Source organism: Ornithorhynchus anatinus, chromosome 19, assembly GCF_004115215.2.
Source record: "Ornithorhynchus anatinus isolate Pmale09 chromosome 19, mOrnAna1.pri.v4, whole genome shotgun sequence".
Classification (NCBI taxonomy): domain Eukaryota; kingdom Metazoa; phylum Chordata; class Mammalia; order Monotremata; family Ornithorhynchidae; genus Ornithorhynchus; species Ornithorhynchus anatinus.
This window is the reverse complement of record NC_041746.1, coordinates 4,793,235-4,816,020: the sequence shown is the minus strand read 5'-3', so window position 1 is coordinate 4,816,020 and position 22,786 is coordinate 4,793,235. Positions and strand designations below refer to the sequence as shown.

At 42.5% G+C, this 22,786-nt stretch overlaps 2 protein-coding genes across 2 annotated transcripts in view; one reads left to right on the top strand and one right to left on the bottom strand.

The window, feature by feature from the left end:
• LOC100082588 (kinesin-like protein KIF28P) overlaps positions 1-3,052 on the top strand; it is a gene marked incomplete at its 5' end in the record, with an annotated part of 42,150 nt that extends 39,098 nt beyond the window's left edge. The window contains 3 exons of the mRNA XM_039914858.1: positions 717-867; positions 970-1,121; positions 2,737-3,052. Coding sequence (XP_039770792.1) covers positions 717-867; positions 970-1,121; positions 2,737-2,997 — 564 coding nt within the window. The remainder of the gene's footprint in view (positions 1-716; positions 868-969; positions 1,122-2,736) is intronic.
• A 3,063-nt stretch (positions 3,053-6,115) lies between these two features.
• Positions 6,116-22,730, bottom strand: SCCPDH (saccharopine dehydrogenase (putative)). Its single transcript, XM_001515005.5, has 12 exons — positions 22,461-22,730; positions 20,067-20,179; positions 18,159-18,239; positions 14,955-15,084; positions 13,288-13,337; positions 12,571-12,701; positions 11,218-11,335; positions 10,443-10,562; positions 10,301-10,357; positions 9,779-9,890; positions 8,363-8,444; positions 6,116-6,416 (listed from the first exon to the last, which is right to left on the bottom strand). Exons 1-12 carry the CDS (start codon positions 22,651-22,653, stop codon positions 6,311-6,313), a joined length of 1,293 nt encoding a protein of 430 aa, XP_001515055.1. The 5' UTR covers positions 22,654-22,730; the 3' UTR covers positions 6,116-6,310.
• Positions 22,731-22,786: the final 56 nt, after the last annotated feature.

The window sequence follows — 22,786 nt, the reverse complement described above, 5'->3', positions numbered from 1 at the left end:
GAGACAACCTGAAAACAAGTGCAACTGATGATCGTCAGGTTAGTGTGCTGAAATGATTAATGCGACAATTTTCTATCTGTGTATCTTGTTTTTTACAGGGTCAACTCCTATTTGCTTTGGATAAATGCTAGTCAGTGCCGATTAGTGTTTTTTAGTTTTTCCCCAGGGTCTCTCTGTTTGTTTCTAAATGTTTTATCTCCTGCCTGCTTTGACAGTCTTTCCTTGTCCTCTGACCCTATTCCCTTTTACCTTCCCAAACACCTGCTATCACTTCATTGCTGACTCTTTCTCTCTGTCCTTCTGCATCCTCCAGGAATCACCTCATCTCTCAAGTGCTTAATATTAAATGCCTACTGAGTGCAGAGCCATTGTTCTTCTCTGTCTGTCTCCCCCAATTAGACTGTAAGCCCGTCATAGGGCAGGGACTGTCTCTATCTGTTACTGATTTGTACATTCCAAGCCTGCTTAGTACAGTGCTCTGCACATAGTAAGCACTCAGTAAATACTATTGAATGAGTGAATGAATGACTGTTGATTTCAGCTCCAAGTCCTTCTTGTGCTTTGCTTACTCCTTCAGAGTCCAAGAGATTCAATCCCTCCTATTTAATGTATCCCATCCCCACACAGCCTTCTCCCAAGAAAAGCATCTTGATGAACACATTTGGAAAAAAAATTTGAAAGTTAAGGACCTTTTTCATGCTGGGACTATTTTACAGACTCCTGCACCTGAACTATCAGAACTTCACCTGAAACTGTTGAAGTTGGAACAGAAGAGTGAACTGCTGAGGAATATCGTCAGAACTCTCTGGGAAGAAAATATGCTTTTCAAGGATTGGCTGAAGAGTTCTGGCATAGGACAACAAAAAGGTGAGTGAACAGATTGCCAATTGCATGCTGGTTTTTTTTTGTTTTTTTTTGTCTCAGCAATTAAATAACCCTGTAGTAATATCTCTTTTCATTCAACTTCAGAGAGCAACCTAGCAAAACCACCGGATAAATTAAAGCTGTGTACTCATCGGGCCAGCTGTGATGCTGAATTTGCCAAGGCTTTGAACATCTTCTACCAAAGCATGAACCAAGTGAAGGGGCAGTTCCTGAAGCTGAGACACTTCAGAGCACCTGTACGTAGCATGGAATTCCAAATGGTTTCTAGGCAGCATAGGAGTCATTAGTATTTTTTGAATTTCTTGACTAAATGAGGGTTCTGGAACTGATTAACTGTAATTGACATTGCTTATATATACATGTATACACTCGCCCAGTTATAGAGCTACTCTTCCATATTTTTTCCCAAGTGCTAAAAAAAATTATGCCATTGTAAAATGTACTATAAGAAAAATAGGTGTTTTTTAATGGTATTTAAGCACTTATTGTGCTTAGGCCAGGCACTTTATTAAGCACTAGGTAGATACAAGATAATCAGGTAGGACAGTCCCTCACAGTCGTAAACCCTATTTTACAGATGAGGCATCTGAGGCCCGGAGAAGTTAAGTGACTTGTCCAAGGTCTTGCAGCAGACAAGTGGCAGAGCCAGGATTAGAACCCAGGTCTTCCTGATTTCCAGGCCCGGGCTCTACACACTAGGCCATGCTGCTTCTCAGTGTTAAGTAATATTAATAAGCTGAGCGGAGAGGAAAAGATGAGGGAGAGGAAAATTCATTAGAGAGAGAAAAATCATGTCCTTAAGTAGGAAGAAATCAAAAAGGTAGATCAGAAGGGACCCATTTCCCCGACAACTGCCTTTTGTGAGTTGAAGTTCTGCCAGAAGCCTAGCCAAAGGCCAGTGCTTAAAACCTCTAATATACAGGAAATGCTGGTCCTTTCTGTTACCTTCAGGCAGTTTTGGCCCTTGTGCCCTCCGACTGTTTACAACATCAGATAGCCCCTGGGTCATTCTGCAACAAGTCTTCTAAAGTTCCTGAAACCTTCCCAGATCCATACTTGCCTGCTGTGGGCAAGTCACTTCACTTCTCTGTGCCTCAGTTCCCTCATAAAATGGGGATTAAGACTGTGAGCTCTGTGTGGGACAGGGACTGTATCCAACCCAATTATCTTGTATCTACCCATGCACTTAGTACAGTGCGTGGCACATGGTAAGCGCTTTATAAATACCACAGTATACATCATCAATATGTATAGAGCCCTGTCTTGGGCACTTTGAGAGAGAACAGTACATGCCTATGAGGAACAGATAATGTGAGCACCCCAGCCCAGCAATTTCTTTAGAAAGACTTGGGCTTTAACCAAATCAAGGAAGGGAGGGATTTCCAAAGACAATGAAAGATGGACAAGAGAGATACTACTTGCTTACTCAGGAAAACAACAGAAATCTTAGTCATTTCAAATAAATGGTAATAAGTGGAAACCCAGTCAAACTGTTTCCAAGGTAAAGATGGTAATACACTCTTATTCCAGTAGTATTCCAGACCATAAATTCCTAGCTTGATCTAAGAGCTAGATATGAAAAGAAATACTGAACCCTGTCAATTATGGTGATTTTTACAGATTAAAAGACCAACAAAAACAAAATACGATACTTGTCCAGGATCATAACGCAAAACTATGATGCTACCCTATCAGTATTTGCTTGGAGTGCAACCAAAGCAAGACATTCCCAAGTGTATGCTATTCATTGTTATGTGATGCCTCAGATTGCTTCCCATTGTGACTCATGAAAAAGAGCATGTTCAGTATAATCTAATGCTGTCACTTACCCGTGTGCATCTTTTTTTTCAGGAGGACGACAAGCAGTTGCGGTTTTTCACTGAAAAACTGGCACATATGCTAAAAGATTTTGAGCAGCTACTAGACTCCAGTCTCTGGAAACTGAAAAATAATGTTGCTCTTGTAATTCAAAAGAAGAGAGAAAATTCAGTGCCTAGCAAATGTTCAGGCTCTACTTTTCCTAGATCATTGAAGGTTGTTAAGCAAATTATTTTGCATAGCTCAAAAATTTTCAAGCCCCCTCACTTTCTCTTTGTATACCTGTCATACTGAATTGGGAACTTCAAAGTTCTGTAAAGATAATAAATTTTAAGACTTATGCTTTAAATTATTGTCCTCTTAACTGTATAACATAAATTAAAGGGGCCTGGGTTTATTTGAGCTCAGTGTCCCTCTATCATGTGGAAGTTTAGGACTATGAGTAAACTGAGGCTTGGAACTGCATTCCCTGTGAAGGGGGAAAATGTGCTCTAGTCAGTGGCTTTAAGAACTAACCAGCCTGATCAATTTCTAGATCTTGAGTTCTGAAAGTGTTTGTTTCATCATCTCCCACCAAATGCCTGATGATTCTTAAAAGCAAAGTGTCTTCCTAAGAGGAAGGATTCAAACTGTCACAGTAAGGAGCTGGGTGGAACTGCCAGGAATTTGGTTTCGATTCAAAAAGGGAAACACTTAAGGGCACTACAAGGCAAGATGAGGGGAAGGGTGCCGGGGGTCAGCATGCTACCCTGCCAATCTCGGTATTTCGAGACAGTGTAGAGGGGTTCGGGGTTAAAGAGTGACAGCATTGAAAAAGCAGTCTGAGACCCTGGTGGGTTGCCATGGTGATGATGAATGAGTAAATATTAGTCACTAACCTGGCAGGCCTTATTGAGTAGCACACAGAATATTCATACATCAAGGAAATGAAGTCATCCGATCAGCAACTCTATTGAATTTTCAAGAATTGACTCTAAACCCCAAAATTCCATTAATCTCAGCTCCTGAGAGAACTTTCCAAGGAACAAGGCAGCATGTAACAATAACTATCCACAAGTGCAGTGTTACGAAGCTAAGGCACAGTCAAGAAGCAGAGCAAAGTATTGGTGAGGAGGTGGTTCATTCTTTCATTCAATAGTATTTATTGAGTGCTTACTATGTGCAGAGCACTGTACTAAGCGCTTGGAATGAACAAGTTGGCAACAGATAGAGACAGTCCCTGCCGTTTGACGGGCTTACGGTCTAATCGGGGGAGACAGACGAGAACAATGGCAATAAAGAGTCAAGGGGAAGAACATCTCGTAAAAACAATGGCAACTAAATAGAATCGAGGCGATGTACATTTCATTAACAAAATAAATAGGGTAATGAAAATATATACAGTTGAGCGGACGAGTACAGTGCTGAGGGGATGGGAAGGGAGAGGGGGAGGAGCAGAAGGAAATGGGGGGAAAAGAGGGTTAAGCTGCAGAGAGGTGAAGGGGGGGTGGTAGAGGGAGAAGAGGAGCTCAGTCTGGGAAGGCCTCTTGGAGGAGGTGTTTTAAGTAGGGTTTTGAAGAGGGGAAGAGAATCAGTTTGGCGGAGGTGAGGAGGGAGGGCGTTCCGGGACCGCGGGAGGACGTGGCCCAGGGGTCGACGGCAGGATAGGCGAGACCAAGGGACGGTGAGGAGGTGGGCGGCGGAAGAGCGGAGCGTGCAGGGTGGGCAGTAGAAAGAGAGAAGGGAGGAGAGGTAGGAAGGGGCAAGGTGACGTAGAGCCTTGAAGCCTAGAGTGAGGAGTTTTTGTTTGGAGCGGAGGTTGATAGGCAACCACTGGAGGTGTTTAAGAAGGGGAGTGACATGCCCAGATCATTTCTGCAGGAAGATGAGCCGGGCAGCGGAGTGAAGAATAGACTGGAGCGGGGCGAGAGAGGAGGAAGGGAGATCAGAGAGAAGGCTGACAGTAGTCTAGCCGGGATCGAGAGAGGAGGGAGATCAGAGAGAAGGCTGATACAGTAGTCTAGCCGGGATATAACGAGAGCCCGTAGCTGTAAGGTAGCCGTTTGGGTGGAGAGGAAAGGGCGGATCTTGGCGATACTGTAAAGGTGAAACTGGCAGGTCTGGATAGGATGTGTGGGGTGAACGAGAGAAACGAGTCAAGGATGACACCGAGACTGTGGGCCTGAGAGACGGGAAGGATGGTCGTGCCATCCACGGTGATAGGGAAGTCTGGGAGAGGACTGGGTTTGGGAGGGAAGATAAGGAGCTCAGTCTTGCTCACGTTGAGTTTTAGGTGGCGGGCCGACATCCAGGTGGAGACATCCCGGAGGCAGGAAGAGATGCGAGCCTGAAGGGAGGGGGAGAGGACAGGGGCGGAGATGTAGATCTGCGTGTCATCTGCGTAGAGATGGTAGTCAAAGACGTGAGCGCGAATGAGTTCACCGAGGGAGTGAGTGTAAATGGAGAACAGAAGAGGGCCAAGAACTGACCCTTGAGGAACTCCAACAGTTAAAGGATGGGAGGGGGAGGAGGCGCCAGGGAAGGAGACCGAGAATGACCGGCCAGAGAGGTAAGAGGAGAATCAGGAGAGGACGGAGTCTATGAAGCCAAGGTGAGATAAGGTATGGAGGAGGAGGGGATGGTCAACAGTGTCAAAGGCAGCAGAGAGGTCAAGGAGGATTAGAATGGAGTAGGAGCCATTGAATTTGGCAAGAAGGAGGTCATGGGTGACCTCTAAGGTCACCCATTAGAGACAGCAGTCTCGGTAGAGTGGAGGGGACGGAAGCCAGATTGGAGGGGGTCCAGGAGAGAATGGGAGTTAAGGAATTCTAAGCAGCGATTGTAGACGACTCGTTCTAGGATTTTGGAAAGGAAAGGTTGTAGGGAGATAGGGTGATAACTGGAGGGGGAAGTGGGGTCAAGAGCGGGTTTTTTTAGAATGGGGGAGACGTGGGCATGTTTGAAGGCAGATGGTTCTTAGGGCAAGGTTAATTAAAGCAGTTAATTAAAGCTGGAGAAGCAGCGTGGCTCAGTGGAAAGAGCATCGGCTTTGGAGTCAGGGCTCATGAATTCGAATCCCAGCTCTGCCACTTGTCAGCTGTGTGACTGTGGGCAAGTCACTTAACTTCTCTGTGCCTCAGTTCCCTCATCTGTAAAATGGGGATTAAGACTGTGAGCCCCATGTGGGACAACCTGATTCCCCTATGTCTACCCCAGCGCTTAGAACAGTGCTCGGCACATAGTAAGCGCTTAACAAATACCAACATTATTATTATTATTAAAGCGACCGCTTCCCTCTGAATAACCCACTTCTCCTACAAGTAGACTCTGTCAGTTGTGCAACTGCTGATATACCCCTCACTTTGTCTTGCCATCTCACTACCACTTATTTAGAGCAAATTATCACGGTTTGAGGAAAAAATATCTCCGTAAGTATAATCCTTTTTACAATCAATTAAGATTGAAATTTATTAGTGCAAACTAACCAGTATATTTAGCATTGAATCTTGGATTTAATGTAAACATTTTAGATTTTTCATTCTCTCCATTCTTCAGGCTATTCAAAAATCAAATGCAGGGGCTAATTCATGCAATTTTTTTTTAACATCCCTGGAATAATCTTAAATGTTTAGATCTCCGGGTGACTAATGATACTAAATTCAATGCCATGTTTGTTGAGTCTGTCCAGCAGTTTGGTTTTGGAGAAAGCAGCTCCTGGAGTAAAAACACCACCCCTGGAAAACAAAAGAATTAGTAAGTTACAGAGCAATACGTAATGCAGAAAAATACCCAGTGAAACCCTAGGTTTCAAGAGTATCCTGCCTATGACTTCCACTGGACCTGAGTTGTAAGACTCAAAATGATTTTTACTGCCCTCAAAAATATAGTTTCTCTCCAATATACAATTATTTAAATAAACACATACCTGCATACTCAAGAAAACTGACGTCAAGGTATCACAGCATAGTCAAGTTTACAGAGTTTTTGCTTACTTAGTAGCCCCTAACTTTTCCCATATTACCATTGTTCTAATGGACGACAAACCATTAGAAACTTGAGCATTAGTACCTTTAAGTATTACAATAGCTTTCCATCCATACAGTCACAGTGAAGATAAGTCAAGGCTAAAAAAACAGTAGTCAAGGTGTGGGTAACAGTTTGAGTTATTTGGAAAAAACAACTAAACAATTTCTTCATTTACAGGCCCTCTAGTCTATGGGAAGGTCACCAACTACTGTAAAATGAAATTATTTAAATAATCCCAATCTTAAAATCAAATTGTCCTTTTACTCTTTGCAAAAACTGGAATTTTTATAGTCAGTTTCTCATCTGAGCAATTTTACTTTAATACTGATAATCCACAAATGCTGAAGATTCACATTTGATCAATTCTAGAAAAAAACAAAAACCCAAAAGAATGTAAAAAGAATTGTGATGTTAAGTCCCTGGGTATTATGGACTTCAGCTGCAACCAAGAAATTGCTATTTCTGATGCTGCCTCTATCATCTAAGAAAACCAAGAGAGGCAGTGTCAGAAGCCACTTGCTCTACAGTGAATGCAAAGTGTTTCAAGTGTGTTTTCTCCCCAACACTGTGCCTGCTTTTCAGCAGCTAGCACACCTACAGATAGCAATATATTATCAAAAAAGCATATATTAACTCCACCAGTACATTCTAGTTCCAGCTCTGCCGTTGGCTAGCTGCACAAGCTAGGACAAGCCACTCAATTTCCCTGAGCCTTGGTTTCCTTATCTGTAAAATGGCGATAAGATACCTTCCTTTCCTACTTTTTAGGCTGTGAGCCTGATCTAATTATCTTGTATCTATCCCCGCGCTTAGCTAGGTATTTGACATCGTGTATAATAATATGTTATAATCATATTTTTTTTCTTTTATGTGAGGTTGGTGAGAAGGTTGGAATCCATCCCCTTATTTCCCACATGAACAATGCTAGTAGTAGTAACAAAGATATTTAGTGCTACTGATTGCCCTGCAGCTGATGTAGAGCTTGGGAAAAACAACAGAAGCCCAGGACGCAAACACTCCCTGTCCTCAAAAAGCTTACTTTCAAATAGGGGAACAAACAATAGTTCTTAAATGCTAGTAAGAGGCACTGCTGAAGGTATTAGTGAGGTTGAGTTTACCATGCACTCGCTTGCTTGTTGTTTTGCCCAGCAGGACAGGACGTTTCTCTAGGCACCTAGCCTGGGAACCTGTGGCCATTTTTGAACCACAGTGATCAACGCTGCTCCCGTGTTCCTTCTACATGCCTTTCCCTATCTCCCCCAACACGCTCTACTCCCTTTCATTCCATTAGTATTCTGGCAGGAAAAAGCAGACAACTGGTTGAAGTTTTAAGGGCACTACTTCAATGGAACTGGACATTCTGATTGGTTTGAATCCCGGCTCTGCCACTTGTCAGCTGTGTGACTGTGGGCAAGTCACTTCACTTCTCTGTGCCTCAGTTACTCATCTATAAAATGGAGATTAAGACTGTGAGCCCCACGTGGGACAACCTGATTCCCTTGTGTCTACCTCAGCACTTAGAACAGTGCTCTGCACATAGTAAGCGCTTAACAAATACATTATTATTATAGATCCAAAGGTTGAAAACCACTTTAAAATAGACAAAACAGCAAGGGAAAAATCATCACACCGATATACAAAAAAATCAACTCACTCTTTAGGAAGAGAAGGGGTGTCCTTCAGAAGAGTCACTGCAGCCTGAACCATGGCTATTGGTGTAGCAACGTAGCCAGGCTCTTCAGGAAACAGGAGGTAAAGAAAAAGGTACTTTTGAAACCTAAGTAGTTCTAACAAGGTGCATGATTCAAAAGTGAACTGTATAATCCCAAGAGTGACAAACAGCCTTTCACGTAACCCAGTAGACAGCAGCATGGCCTAGTGGAAAGAGCATAGGCCTGGGAGTCAGAAGGACCTGATTTCTATTTCTCTGCTGTGTGACCTTGGACTAGTTACTTCACTTCTCTGTGCCTCAGTTCCATCATCTGTAAAATGGGGTTTAAGATTGTGGACCCCAAGTGGGACACTGACTGTGTCCAATGTGATTAACTTGTACGCCCCCAGTGCTTAGCATGGTGCCTGGCACAAAGTAAACGCTTTAAAAAAATACAAAAGCAACAATAAAAAGCCCAATAGGGAATTTTTATTACATAAGCAAAATGCCACTAATTTATAGATGATGGTGATAATACTATGTATTAGGATGTGGCTGAAGAGTCAAATGTCTGATTAACCATGTCATATTGGGTGCAGTGAAAAATAGTTTTCTAGTGGGTAAGGCACTACAAGTCACTGTCTACTGCTGGGCTGGTTTGCAAAATAATTTTGGACCCAACTGGAGTAAGTGGATTCTATTCTGTCCTCACAGTTTGGTTATTTAGAAAGAAATCTAGTTCTTCCAAAAGGAAGAGTGACTCAATCATTATTACCTTTGCTCTAGAAACCCAGATACAAATAAGAATTCTGTATCCAAACCTTTGTTTCAGGTAATAAGGCCAAAGGTCAATTAGTACAGATAAAGGCAAGGTACACAGACCAAAACCTGGAGTGCAGTGGACCCTGGAAAATAGGCCACCGACAGGTCACTCCTAGGCAGCAGATTTGAGGAATTATTGTACTTAAAAAAACCCCAACAAAACACAGAAGGAGCCAATCTGTTTTTGTGCCAAAGTTCACATCTGCCCTTTGCAGCCAGAAAATTTCCTTAACCCGAACTACTGGAGATCTTAAGATCTCCAGGCAATCAATTATTTAATCATATTTATTGAGGGCTCACTACATGCACAGTACCGTAATAAATGCTTGGGAGAGTACAATATATCATTCCCTGCCCAAAGGAGCTTACAGTACATATCTTCAGCTTTCTATCCTTGCTCCAACAGGCAACGATTGCTCAGGTAAATCACTGTCACCATTTCGGGACTTAAAGCACCACTCAACAGAGCTGCCATTGAACAGGGAACAAATGCTAGATTGATCCTACTTTGCGGCTACTCAATGGAACCTATCATTGATCAGCATGCAGGAAATGAAGCTAAAGGTTATTTAAAGTCAAATATTTATGCTGCCTTACCTGGTCCTTTCACTTGAGTGCAAATTTTGACATTTGGTTTGCCGTGTTTAGGGCTGTGGCCATGGCTGTATCCCTGACCAAAGAATGTAAATGTAAATGATGCATCTTCCATCTGCAAAGCAAAAACATCCAGGCAGTATTGAAAGCCTAATACCCTCTTCAAACACATTACCATCAATTTTCATCTAGAGAAATAAAAACAGCTAATGTCCTCCTACTTTTCCAAATGTTCCTTATTCATTCTTTAATTTTTTTTTTTAACAGGCTAATAACTTAGCTGAAGACAGTTTAGGAGTAACAGGGGTGGGAATATCTGAGGTCACTTTGGGTCAGAGGCTTTGCCATAGTAACTGGAAAGGATCACTGGATGAGACTTGGGGCCACAGTGAAAAAGGAGGCATTTTCCCAAAATACAAACTCAAAGAAAAAGGACCAGATTTTCAAAGTAATAAGCTCAGACGTCAAGTTACTTATCTCAGAACTAAACCCGATAACTTAATTTCTGTGAAAAGAAAGGATTACCTGTTTCTGTGTTGGTCCTTGTTTTGTGAAATACCCAAAGGAGAACAGCCATGGAAACTGAAAGAAAGGAAAGGCATTCATAGACTTTTAAAGAGAACAAGAGGATGAATGTTTTTGAAACTCTAAGGGCCACAATACTTACTTTTACTAAGAGATGTCTTCCAAAGCGAAACTTCACAAAGAATAAGAAGAAAAGGCCAGCAAACATCAATTTCACAACAGAGGTGACACCACCTAAAGTTACATAAGCAGCATACTGCACCTAAATTAGGAAGGCAATGTTATAATGTCACCCTGCAATTCAGCCATGTCCACACTTCAATAATGTATGAATGTCGGGTACTTTCAACTCATTCTGACACCCTCCCAAGTGGTTCTTTAGTCTGACAGCACTGATGGCGAATGAAGCATTCCAGCCTGAAGTCCTACTTCTGGCTGTAGCAGCAGGAATCCTGAAAATAGCTGGCTACTAATTGACAGTCACTGGGGTGACTGAGGCGGCTACCCTGGCAGTTGTCTACTGTGCTGCAGCAGGCTACAGGGATTAGGCAGGAATCACTTCATTAAAAACAAATCCCTCAAAAACTGAAAAATGTCCTTTTGACTTGTGAGGTCCCACTTATGAAAGACACAGGTTTATTTCCAGGGACTGAGATATATCATTTTAAACTCGTTCCTTTGATCATTTATAAATGCAACAATTATACTTTAAAATACTGTGCTCAACACCCAGCAGGCACTCACTAAGTGCTATGGATTGATGGGGAAAAAGTATTGCAAACACATGGAGTAATTTATGAGAACTTTTTCCTGCAGGGTAAGAAGATCCTACAGTTTGGAAAATTGGAGAACTGGGCACAATAAATAAGGAAAACATAAGACTAAAAAACTGCACAACCTAAATCATGCAAACTTACTGGTGATTCCTCATGTTTTTCATACAAATAACGCTGGGTTCGTCTTACAACGGAGGCATCAGCTCCCATGAATGGGATGGAATACTGTTTTAGTTCCCTTGTGTATGACACTGGCCACCTGCAAGAAAGAAGAACACTAACCAGACTTGCTTCATTATTTACAAGGACAATCGGGTGCTACAAAGAGGTAGGAATGTCAGCAATGCTCTAATTAATCCCCTTAACTTAAAATAGTTTAAGAACTATACTTAGTGATGAGGAATGGTATCTGCAGCAAGGGAAGTGGCTCGGAAAGCTGGCCTAGGAGAGTTTAGGAGAGAAGAGATAGAAGGGCTTGGGAGAGCTTGGACAGGGGGAATTCAATTCTGCCAGACTCAAGTTCCCTTCAGAACAGAAGAGAGAGCCGGCTCTACGTGGACCCTTTTGCTGTTCCTTGGAGGAATAGTAAGACAAAGGACAAATGCTGATTGGTCAAAAAATCCTGGATCACGTGTAAGTTTATGATAATTAAAACCCTTGCTGCATCAATGTAGTCAATGAAGACAGCAGATCAGGTCTTAAATACTCTCTCCATTCAATCCTCCTCCGGCAGATCTCTAAGAACTAGCCTCTCCTAAACAAACTAACCATGCTCTTATTTCACATCACTAATATTCCTGGCATGAGGAGTGGGAATGAGGAGGAGAACTATGGATGGTTTAATGGTTCTTAACTATATAAAAAAGTGCGATGAGCAAACCGCTGACCAGTTTTCCATATCCAAAAAGGATCAATGAGAGACTTCTTGATTAACAGTCTGATAACCCCCTGTGAACTGAGCTTCCAAAGGGGAGTTGGAGAGTCTCTCCCTAGAGATCTTTATTTTAAAGACCAGCCTACCATTTTTCCTGGATGGTTTGGTTTACTTATTCAGTTGGCTGAAGCCAGATCATTTCTAGAAACCCTTTCCAGGTCCCATCAAGCTATAGGTAGTACAATTCTGCAATTCCCTAATTTAGGGAAAAAGAGGTTTATTTCAATTTGCAATCCCTAGAAGTCACTAGATTCTAAAATAGCTGGATTTGAAAAATATTTCACACACATTTGATCTTGGATTCAGATTCTATAAGCCATTAAGAAACGAACTTCTTTCCCCAGGCTCTAAGGATCCGTATATGGCCTTTCTTCTTCAAGTGATGTGTTACATCTTATTTCTACTTTTATCATTTGACCTTAATTTTACATTCATCACAATAGCCTATATGCACATTTACAGATGCTTAACTAAGCAGAATACCTGCTTTCATTTCTTATATTCTAATAATATTCGAATCACCAATAAGATAATGAAGACATTTAATTTATATCTTGTACCTCCTTTTCATTTTTGCACCAACAATTGGAAGAGGTTTATGCTTCGCCTGCTTCCGTAGCGCTTTCAGACGATTCTGATCTCCAAAACCATGAACTGCTGATTGCCAGGTACCATCATGAATACACATGCCCTAGTGAAATATTTCAGATGATAAAGACAATATCTCTAGAAGGGTAGTAAATATTTAAATAATTTATCTTTTTATGTACTTATTACAAGAATGCACACTTCAGACATGCAGTTAGATATATCACAGCCTTGTAAACATATTTTTCAGACCTACGAGTCTCTCCTAAAATGGCTCCCGATAAGCATTTAATAAATACTATTATTAGCATAATTATTAGCATAATAACAACAATAAACTTCTGAAGCTGCTTATTTGACTCCAGAGATGGCCATGGGGCTAAGGTTGCTCAACCTGTCCCAAAGGAACTAACTCCCTCTCACTCAACAAACCCTTAACTTCTAAAGGTGGGCACTGGATTATAAACTCAAGAACCAGAATTTATTTTTACTCCTACTATAAATTCTCCATATTTTATTGAAAATATCCAGTTCCTAAAGAAAATTCACCTAATCTAATTAGATGGCACTTTGGAGGAATAAACTATCATCGGATTAAGAAGATATTCCAAAATCTAGCCAGTTTGTATTTTATTAGTTTATTAGAAAAACACTTATAAATACATACATACACATCCTAATCAACTAACCTCAGGTCCTGAATTTACAGTCAAGAAACTTTCAACAGCAGTCAGTGTACCTTGGGAAGGGGAAAAAAAAATAAAAAATGAAATATTGCTCCATAATAGGCTATGCAAACAAATGCAGGCTATGCTAATTCACCTGTACCCTACTTTCACTATCAACAACTTGCACTTTAGTCAGAAGGGCGGCCAAGAAATAGGTAAAAGCAGAATGTAGCATATTGAAATGTTTAGCCTATGACTTTCTGGAAATAATCCATCACCCTGAAATGATACTTCATTCACAGAATTATTCTACACAGAATGATGGTATATGATTTGGAATTTGGAATTCCCAGGGCTTAAAAGTTAGATGAATTTACAAAACATGCCTTGGGACTGGATTATTACAAAACCATTTGCTAATCACTGTTCCTTCTGGAGCACGATCATTTAAATTAGGTGTAGTCCATTACATTTACCATAATGACAAGTAAAAAAAGACCATCTCCATAAATTAATCTGCTATAGCTAACAATCCAGTTCTTACTTTTCATCTTTATGTAAAGTTAGTGTGGACTTTTTCTTTATGTGTTCAAGAAGCACAAAAATAAAATAGCATTCTAAAGAGAATTACAATAATTCCTTAGCTGATATCCATAATTTTTTTTCAGTGATGGATTATCATTTGTTATGATTGCCAAAAATTATGGTAGCTGTCAATTTGAAGACATTTTCATACATGGTTCTACACCTATTTAAGCATTTTGGCATTTTTGTAAGCCCCTCCATATTAATGGCAAGTCACAGGCGAGAACCCGCTCAGCTTCACAGGAGCTGCTTCTGCCAGTGAGTGGCAGCCACAGATACATGTTGCAATGCTGCAGCTCCCAGAAGAGTCATGGGTAAATGAATAAGTCTGTCACTGACTCCGGGCCTGGAAAAAATGGCTGCACTTTATGGCCTAAATGCTTGCTCTACTTAATGATGATAATGATGATGATATTTCTTAAGTGTTTACAAAGATGAAGCGGCCCTTGGGTCACAATAATTGTCCATTACAACTCTATGTAGTGTCCCTAAAAGCACAGCAAGATTCAAAAAGTAATATAAAACATGAGGGGTTTTGCTTGCTGTAGTTTTTGCACTTGGCCAGTGTAAAAAACTAAATCATTTCAACAGTTCAGATCATATTTGGATTAAAGCTAAAGGACACTAGACCTAACAGGTACATCTCATCTTTGAAACATTTATGTAGTGGCAAATTATTAAATTTGCATGAGCATTAGATTTATTAAATTTGCATGAGTATCAAATGCTCATAATAAAAATAAAGTACTAAGGACTTCAACATTTAGATTCCAACAAAATGAGAGAAGCAGCATGGCCTAGTGCAAAGAGCATGGGCCTGGGAGTCAGAGGACCTGGGTTCTAATCCCAGCTCTGCCAGCTGCCTGCTAGAAGACCATGGGCAAGTCATTTAACTTATCTGGGCCTCAGTTCTCTCATCTAATCAGTGGGGATTCAAAACCTATTTTCCCTCCTACTTTTCAGATCAAGGACACCATAGTCAAGGGTTCATAATGTTGATCCTTGAATGTATAGTTTTCTGAAAATGGACATCAATCATGGTGGCCCTGTATTTATTCACCAGGACTATTGAATGAATGCTACAATTAAAATAACCAATTTACCTTTTAACATATTTCTGGTATATAATACACCCAGATCAGCAGGAATGGAATCAAAGCCACTGCTGCCAATGATATACACGCCTTTCTCTGCAGCTTTCTCATTATATTTCCAATGCATTTCTTCCAGAAACTGTAAAATTCAAAACAAAAGTGGTAGGGTATTTGTTAAACCCTTACTCTGCCAGGCACTCTATTCAGCGCTGGAGTAGATACAAGCTAATCAGGTTGGAGACAGTCCACATTCCACTTGGGGCTCAATCAGTATTATACAACATAATAATAATGTTGGTATTTGTTAAGCGCTTACTATGTGCCGAGCACTGTTCTAAGCGCTGGGGTAGACACAGGGGAATCAGGATGTCCCACGTGGGGCTCACACTCTTAATCCCCATTTTACAGATGAGGTAACTGAGGCACAGAGAAGTTAAGTGACTTGCCCACAGTCACACAGCTGACAAGTGGCAGAGCTGGGATTCGAACTCATGACCTCTGACTCCAAAGCCCGGGCTCTTTCCACTGAGTTCACGAACAACTGAATTGAGAAGTTAGATAAGAATTAGGACCCATTCCTTGCTACTTTGGTATTACTCCATTTCTTATTTCTCTGGGGCCTGCTGCCCACGCCATCGGGATTTCCGCTAGACTTGTCTCTGACTGGGAGGCTACAGGAGGAAGCTGGGGCAGAAGCATAAGGTCACATCTGGGAGGTCCTTTCATGCCAGGCGGCCGGGGCCTGCCTATGTGGGAGAGAGGCTGCCCACCCCATGCCAACACCAGTGGGATTCCCTCCTGTCTCTTCTCCAGCTGGGAGGGTGGTAGACCCCAGCAGCGTCCGGTCTTCTCAGCTCTTAGACCCTGGAAAGGCTGTGACCATGACCATTGTGACTTGAGCTCTGAGCTGCAAGGAGCCTGAAACTCTGCTCCTCTACTCAGAGTGGCTTAGTGCATAGAGCCCAGGCCTGGGTTCTAATCCCAGCTCTGCCACTTGTCTGCTGTGTGACCTTGGGCAAGTCACTTCACTTCTCTGTGCCCCATGCCCCCAAAGCCCTGCACTCTGGTTCCTCTGGTAGGCTAGAACCCCTACTAAAAGGCTTGTGGTTTTAGTTTTGAAGTCAAACTCCCAAAGACCTTGCCCAAGGGGCCCTGGTTCCAGCCAACTAGTTTCTGGTTGCTTTAACTATTACATGAGGAAATGTGTGACTTCCGAAGCCCTGGTCTTATTATCAATAACAGAGGTAGTTAAATGCTTTCACTTGGGCATTCTTACCTAACGTGTCTTTCAATGCTGTTGTACTGTACTCTCCCAAGTGCTCGGTACAGTACGTGCTCAGTAAATATAATTGATTGTTTATTTTAATCTGCCAGTGTTGACATGAACAAGTATCTGAGATATCTGTTTTGCCAGAGTGGCAGATGTATAGTACCATAAGTAGTACGATATCTGGAAAGTTGACTTTGGGGTTTTTAAGCTGAATTGATTTTTCATGTAATTACTAATTTTTTTTCAAATGTTTCATTTCAGTGATGTCAAGTGACTGGAAAAACTGGGAAATATCTACCGGAGCAATGGAGTGAAGAAGGAGCAGTAGCTGGTGAAAATGAGGAACAGTAAAGGAAGGTGATTTTGTTCAGAGCTCCTGGTGTCTCTACCTGAAGGCTCACCTCAGGATTTCTATCTGAGCATTAGTGGAACTGTAGGAGGGGACACGGGGAAAGAAGGAGAGATGCTAAGTGGAAAAAGGACCTGGATGAGAGGACGGGGTACAAAAGGGTGAGCTGTACAATGGGAGGAGTGGAAGTACTTCCGATGAAACCACAAGATAATGGGGTATGTTCTCGAAAAAACTTGAATCCCCTGGTCTAAAAGATAAATTTCAATGGAACTCAAGTGGTTTCTGTCACTGGTGAGTTGGAGAGTATCTGATATTTTAAGCACTGGATATGGGTTTGCACAGTTTTGGTTGGGGTCAGGTCTTATCCTGAAAGAGTAAAGATCACCTGGTTCAAATATTAAGACTTGTTAGACCAGTTGCCAAATCTTTCCAACCCGGGTCACACCTACCCTTGAGCAACTTTTTCATTGAACAAATGCAACTATTTAATTTTAATCATGGAATTAACCAAGTGCTTACTAAGTGCAAAAGCAGTTTGCTAACCCTGCGGTATATGCATGGTGATCAGACTGGATGCAGTCACTATTCCACACAGGGCTCACAAAGAGCTAGAGAGAAGAGTTAACATCCCCATTTTCCAGATGAGGCCCGGAGAAGTTAAATGACTTGATCAAGGTCAACCAGCAGGCCTCAGAAAGACCTTAAGACTAGAACCCCGATATCCCATCTCCCTGTCCTAAATTCACTACATCAGATCACACTGCATGTCTGAAACAGAACTATTCACCTTTCCCCCTAAATAAACTGCTAACTTTCCCCTCCTAACTTTCCCTTCCCACCAACTCGGTGTCATGCCCGACTCTTTGTTTTCTTTAAACACTCACATTCAATTTAATTAACAAATTCTGCTTGTCTTTCCTACACATCTCCTGAATGCGCCTCTTCCTCTCAACCCAAACAGCCACTCTCCAGAAACAAGCTTTTGGTTATATTGCAGCAGCTAAACTGTCTTGTCTCTCCTCCCTCCAACCTATACTATGTGCTGTGGCTGCACAAACCCATCTTCTTAAGTGCCACTCGGCTCACACCTCTCCTCAAAACCCTCCAAGGGTTTCCTGCGTTCCCCCAGCTGCAAACAAAAGCTCCTCACAATCGGCTTCAAGCCCTCCAAGAACTCAATTTACCTTTCTGCTTTCTTCACCTTCAATTCCCCAGCTTGCTTGCCTTTTACCTCTCAAGGTGCTCTCCTCACTCTCTCTGACTCTCCTGCCTCTACCCTCAAGCTCCCACCGCACCCTCTGCTAGACAGCCCTTATTCTCCTAATCGGACAGGCCACATCTCTTCCCACGTTCAAAGCCATCCTAAAATCCTACCTCCACCAACAAGTCTTCCCCAATTAATTCCCAGTACTCTAGATGTTATATCAGCCAACTCTAGCATTTAGAATGTCATACTTACCCCAGCACTTTTGTATATACATTTATTCAATTGTACATTTAATTATCTTGATAATTACTTCACTTATGAATACGATTAAGAATTCACTTGTTTTCTGCCAAATGCAGTTATGTCCAGTCAGATTTTACATACCTGAGGCTCCCCACAGATGTCGATGCAGCTAGCTCCATTTTCAATGCATGCTTTCACTACAGGTTCTCCATAAAACCGATACTAAGGGAATACAAAAGCATATTAAAGCCAAACTAATCCTCTGTAATCTTGCTTAAAAACATGGAAATTATTAAATGGTGAGGGAATAAAAAGTACACTTTCTATATTTTACAAATTTCTAACCTTACTAATATGACCTATATATCTATTTTTTAAATTTAATTTTCAGTGGCAATATAGCCAACTCTCAATTTTCTATATTATTGGGGTCAGAGACTGAATTCTATTGATGAGCAAAAAAATCAATTTTTACCCAGCATATCCTTCCCCAATAAACACTCTGCCAGAACAAGTAGCAAATTAACTAATTTGGGTTTTAATTCCTCTTCCTTTACCAGTGAAGATGCCGAAAAGTAACGAAATAACCCAAAAATGGGCAGAATGGAGAAGCCAAGAAATTAGAGCATTTGCAAACTGAATAGTCACGGGTTGGCTGAAGCATGCTACTCTTTAGGAACTATTTTATTGACAATAATAGTTACTGCCCCCACCAAATTCTATCCCTTCACTCCCCATCTGCAGCCCTTACACTTTATTTCAAGGAGATGTTAACTGAAAAATTAAACTATGCTGAATACGGGGTTCAAGATATCCATATTATTGACAGAGAAAATACACTGATACAAGAAAAAGAATCCTAGCTCTAATTCTCTTCCAAGCACCAGGGCAACCTACTTTGTTACCCTTGGGAGACGTCTGGTATTTTTATAAGAAAAATGAAGAGTATGTCAGTTTCCACTCTAGATTCTCTGTTTAGTTCTCTTGTGCTCTAGGGTAAATCATTTCTACAACTCGAGCAGATTAGCTTTGAAAAAATGTATTTAATGAACCCCCCACAAATCTTCTCATGTGGGAAGTAGGCCTAAATTGAGACACAAAGTAGTTAAGGGGCTTGGCCTCCACCCAGGTCAGTAGTTGTTCCAGATTCTCTGGCACAGGAGTCTGTCCATATATAGAGTCTGTCATTTAAACCTCACTGGGGCTTCCTTTTTCTAACAATTCATTATAGAAATTATAAAACACCTTACAGGAATGCTTCCTAAAAGGAATATTTCATTCATTCAATCGTATTTATTGAGCACTTGGTGTGTTCAGAGCACTGTACTAAGCGCCTATTTACAGAGTTTCCTATTTTTCCCTACGATTCAATATGGTAAATGCATACTTGTTGCTCAGACACCAAAGGCTATGACTGGGATATCAAAAAATTCTACTCCCATAACACAAGTTGCAAACAGATTAACGACTGTCCTTCTGCTCCCTTTCAGAACCCCTCCTCTAGACTATAAACTCGTTGTGCGCAGGGAATGTGTCTATTGTTGTACTCTCTGAAGCACTTAATACACAGTGCTCTGCACACAGTAAGAGCTCAATAAATACAAATGAATGAAGGAATTAATGAATGAAGCAGCAGCAGAAGGGTTGGGGAGAGAATCAGCTTTGGCTGGATTTGAAGATGTGAGGCAGAAAAATGAGGGAAGGATCCAGCTGTGAGAAACTGGACCTCTAGCTCTAGGTCATGCTGAGAAAGGCCGGGAAAGCCAGCTCCTTGTGGGCCAGACTCTCCAGGACTCTCTGGCCTCTACTTGCCTAAGATTCTCTGGACCAGCTCTCACCTGTCCCACCTCCATCCTCACTACAACACCCTTGGCCACCATCCCCAACCTTATGGCAGGTCCCTTACATTAATATTTACTGGCAGAAGCTTGCTCATTTATTGACTATTTAAATGCCCTCATCTCCCACCTGGAATTTAAAATTCAAAATTTTACTCTAAATGAGGTAATTCATTTTATCTCTGGGTGCTCAAAAGGCCTGATGACTTACTGGGCCTACACAGTTGAGAACAATAGCTGCCTGTTGAGCCATTTCATCAAGAGAGGCAGGATTACTGATATCACAGATTATTATACCCACTTCGGAAGTCAGCGTTGGTCTTCCTAGAAATTGAGAGAACAACATTATTAGAGGAACCTGGAACAACCAAATTCTACATATGAGTACTCAACCTTCACTTCCAATAATTAACCAGTTACTCATGATTTAGGAAGGCAAAATCATCAAATATATTGAAAACTAATTCTCAAGCAAGGCCTCCAATTTTAGGGAAGTTTCTAATGAGGGGCAAAAAAATACTTCAACATATGAAAAACTCATCAGCATTCTGAGGGGGAAGTGTACTGTGCTCTTGTTAAGTGGAGATACTAACAGTTCCTAGAAATGTTCTGGCCTAATACACTAAGTTATGCAAAGTTACTCTTGCACTATATGAACTGACCCAATTGACTATTGTGCGACCTTCCTCTCTGTATAACTAGGTCTGCCAAACTGGTAGAGGTTTACATATGAAATGGACTTTGATGCCCCAATCCTTTTTTTTTAATGGCATTTGTTAAGTGCTTATTATGCATCAAGCACTGTTCTAAACTCTGGGTAGATACAGGTTAATCAATCCTTACCTCCCATAGCCATATAAACTCCTCACTTAACTTGGCAAATCTGGATTTCTTTGATAAGAGAAAGGCTGACAACAGTTTTGTCAAATGTAGATCAGCATCCAACCAGGCATAGAAGTCCAGATCAGTAACACCTAGGTGGGTTGTCAACTGGAACTGAATGAACTGATTACAGCTTTCTTTATGTGTGTGTGAGGAGGACGGTGTGTTCCCCAGGACTGGTTTAAAAGGGGAGGTTTGAGTAGGAACTAGAGTGGACTGGCATATGTTGGAATGGCAAAAAGGAAAGAAAATCTAATATTGAAGAGCACTGGTCTCGATGAGGTTGTAAAGGTCTGGGCTCCCTCTTCAGTTGCAGGGAGAGGAGAGGTGGGGGGGGGACGGACAGAGGGGTAGGGGAGGTGCTTGAAAGAAAGAGTGTTTGCGCTTGTGCGGTGGTTTGAAAGATACCCCAGGTCTAGGGTATGGCGGCACAATCTGGAGGCTGGTAGGTGGCCACGGGGGCCTGGGAGTCAGAAAGTCATAGGTTCTAAATCTGGCTCTGCCCCTTGTCTGCTGTGTGACCTTGGGCAAATCATTTTACTTCTCCGTGCCTCAGCTCCCTCATCTGTAAAATGGGGATTGAGACTGTGAGCCCCAAGCAGGAAAGTGACTGTGTCCAATTCGATTTGCTTGTATCCACTCCAGTGCTTAGTACAGTGCCTGGCTCACAGTTAGCACCTAACAAATACCATTATTACTATTAGAGAAGCAGCATGGCTCAGTGGAAAGAGTACAGACTTGCGAGTCAGAGGTCGTGGGCTCTAATCCCAGCTCTGCCACTTGTCAGCTGGGTGACTTTGGGCAAGTCCCTTAACTTCTATTTAGTTGCCATTGTTTTTACGAGATGTTCTTCCCCTTGACGCTGTTTAGTGCCATTGTTCTTGTCTGTCCGTCTCCCCTGATTAGACTGTAAGCCCGTCAAACGGCAGGGACTGTCTCTATCTGTTGCCGACTTGTTCATCCCAAGCGCTTAGTACAGTGCTCTGCACATAGTAAGCGCTCAATAAATACTATTGAATGAATGAATGAATGAATTCTCTGTGCCTCAGTGACCTCATCTGAAAATGGGGATCAAGACTGTGAGCCCCAAGTGGGACAACCTAATAACCTGGTATCTATCCCAGCGCTCAGAACGGTGCTTGGCACATAGTAAGCGCTTAACAAATATCAACATTATTATTATTGCAGAAATGCCATGGGAGTGGAGAGTAGAGAGAAAAGAGAGACACACATACTGCATCTGCTGCAGATTTCTCAGCGAAAACCTGGTTTCTATGAACGCTTCAAAGTTAAGGATGGAGGAAAAAGCCACACCAAAATAGGATCTGGTGCTAGATAACTTTTAAAAATGGAATCCACTGACTCGATCCCCTCCAAACACAACTTCAGGATCGGATGTGCGGCCTGGAGATTTTCGGGGGGGAGTGGGGGGAAGGACACCCTAAATCTTTCAGCTCCTCTAAAGGATGATAGACTGTAAGCCCGTCAAAGGGCAGGGACCGTCTCTATCTGTTGCCGACTTGTTCATTCCAAGCGCTTAGTGCAGTGCTCTGCACATAGTAAGCGCTCAATAAATACTACTGAATGAGATCGGGGCGCCCCTCATCCCGGGCTGTGGTGTCCGAGAGGCTGAGTTTCGGGTGGAGGAAGGGGCTCCCCCAATTTGGTATCCGAAGAGATACCAGAATGATCATGATTACCATAATAAGAGTATGATTATTACCCAGTTTGCGGGCGGCTCTGTCCAGCACCCCCAGCAGCTTCTCGCGGCTGCGGCCGGCCACGGCCCAGGCCAGGCGGGCGCCTGCCGAGTCCGGGCCGGAGGCCTCGCGGGCCACCTCCTCGGCCACGAACTGTCCGGTGAAGCCGGAGGCGCCGAAGACCACCAGCTGGAAGGGTCTGCCCTCGACGGCCATGTCGAACGCCCGGAGCCCGCGACCCCGCAGCCGACAGGCGAGGCGGCCTTGGCAACGCGCCCAGCTCCCCGCGCAGCCGCAGTAGCCGCCCCGGCGCCCCCGGCCCCAACCGCCCCCCCGCGCGCCTGCGCGC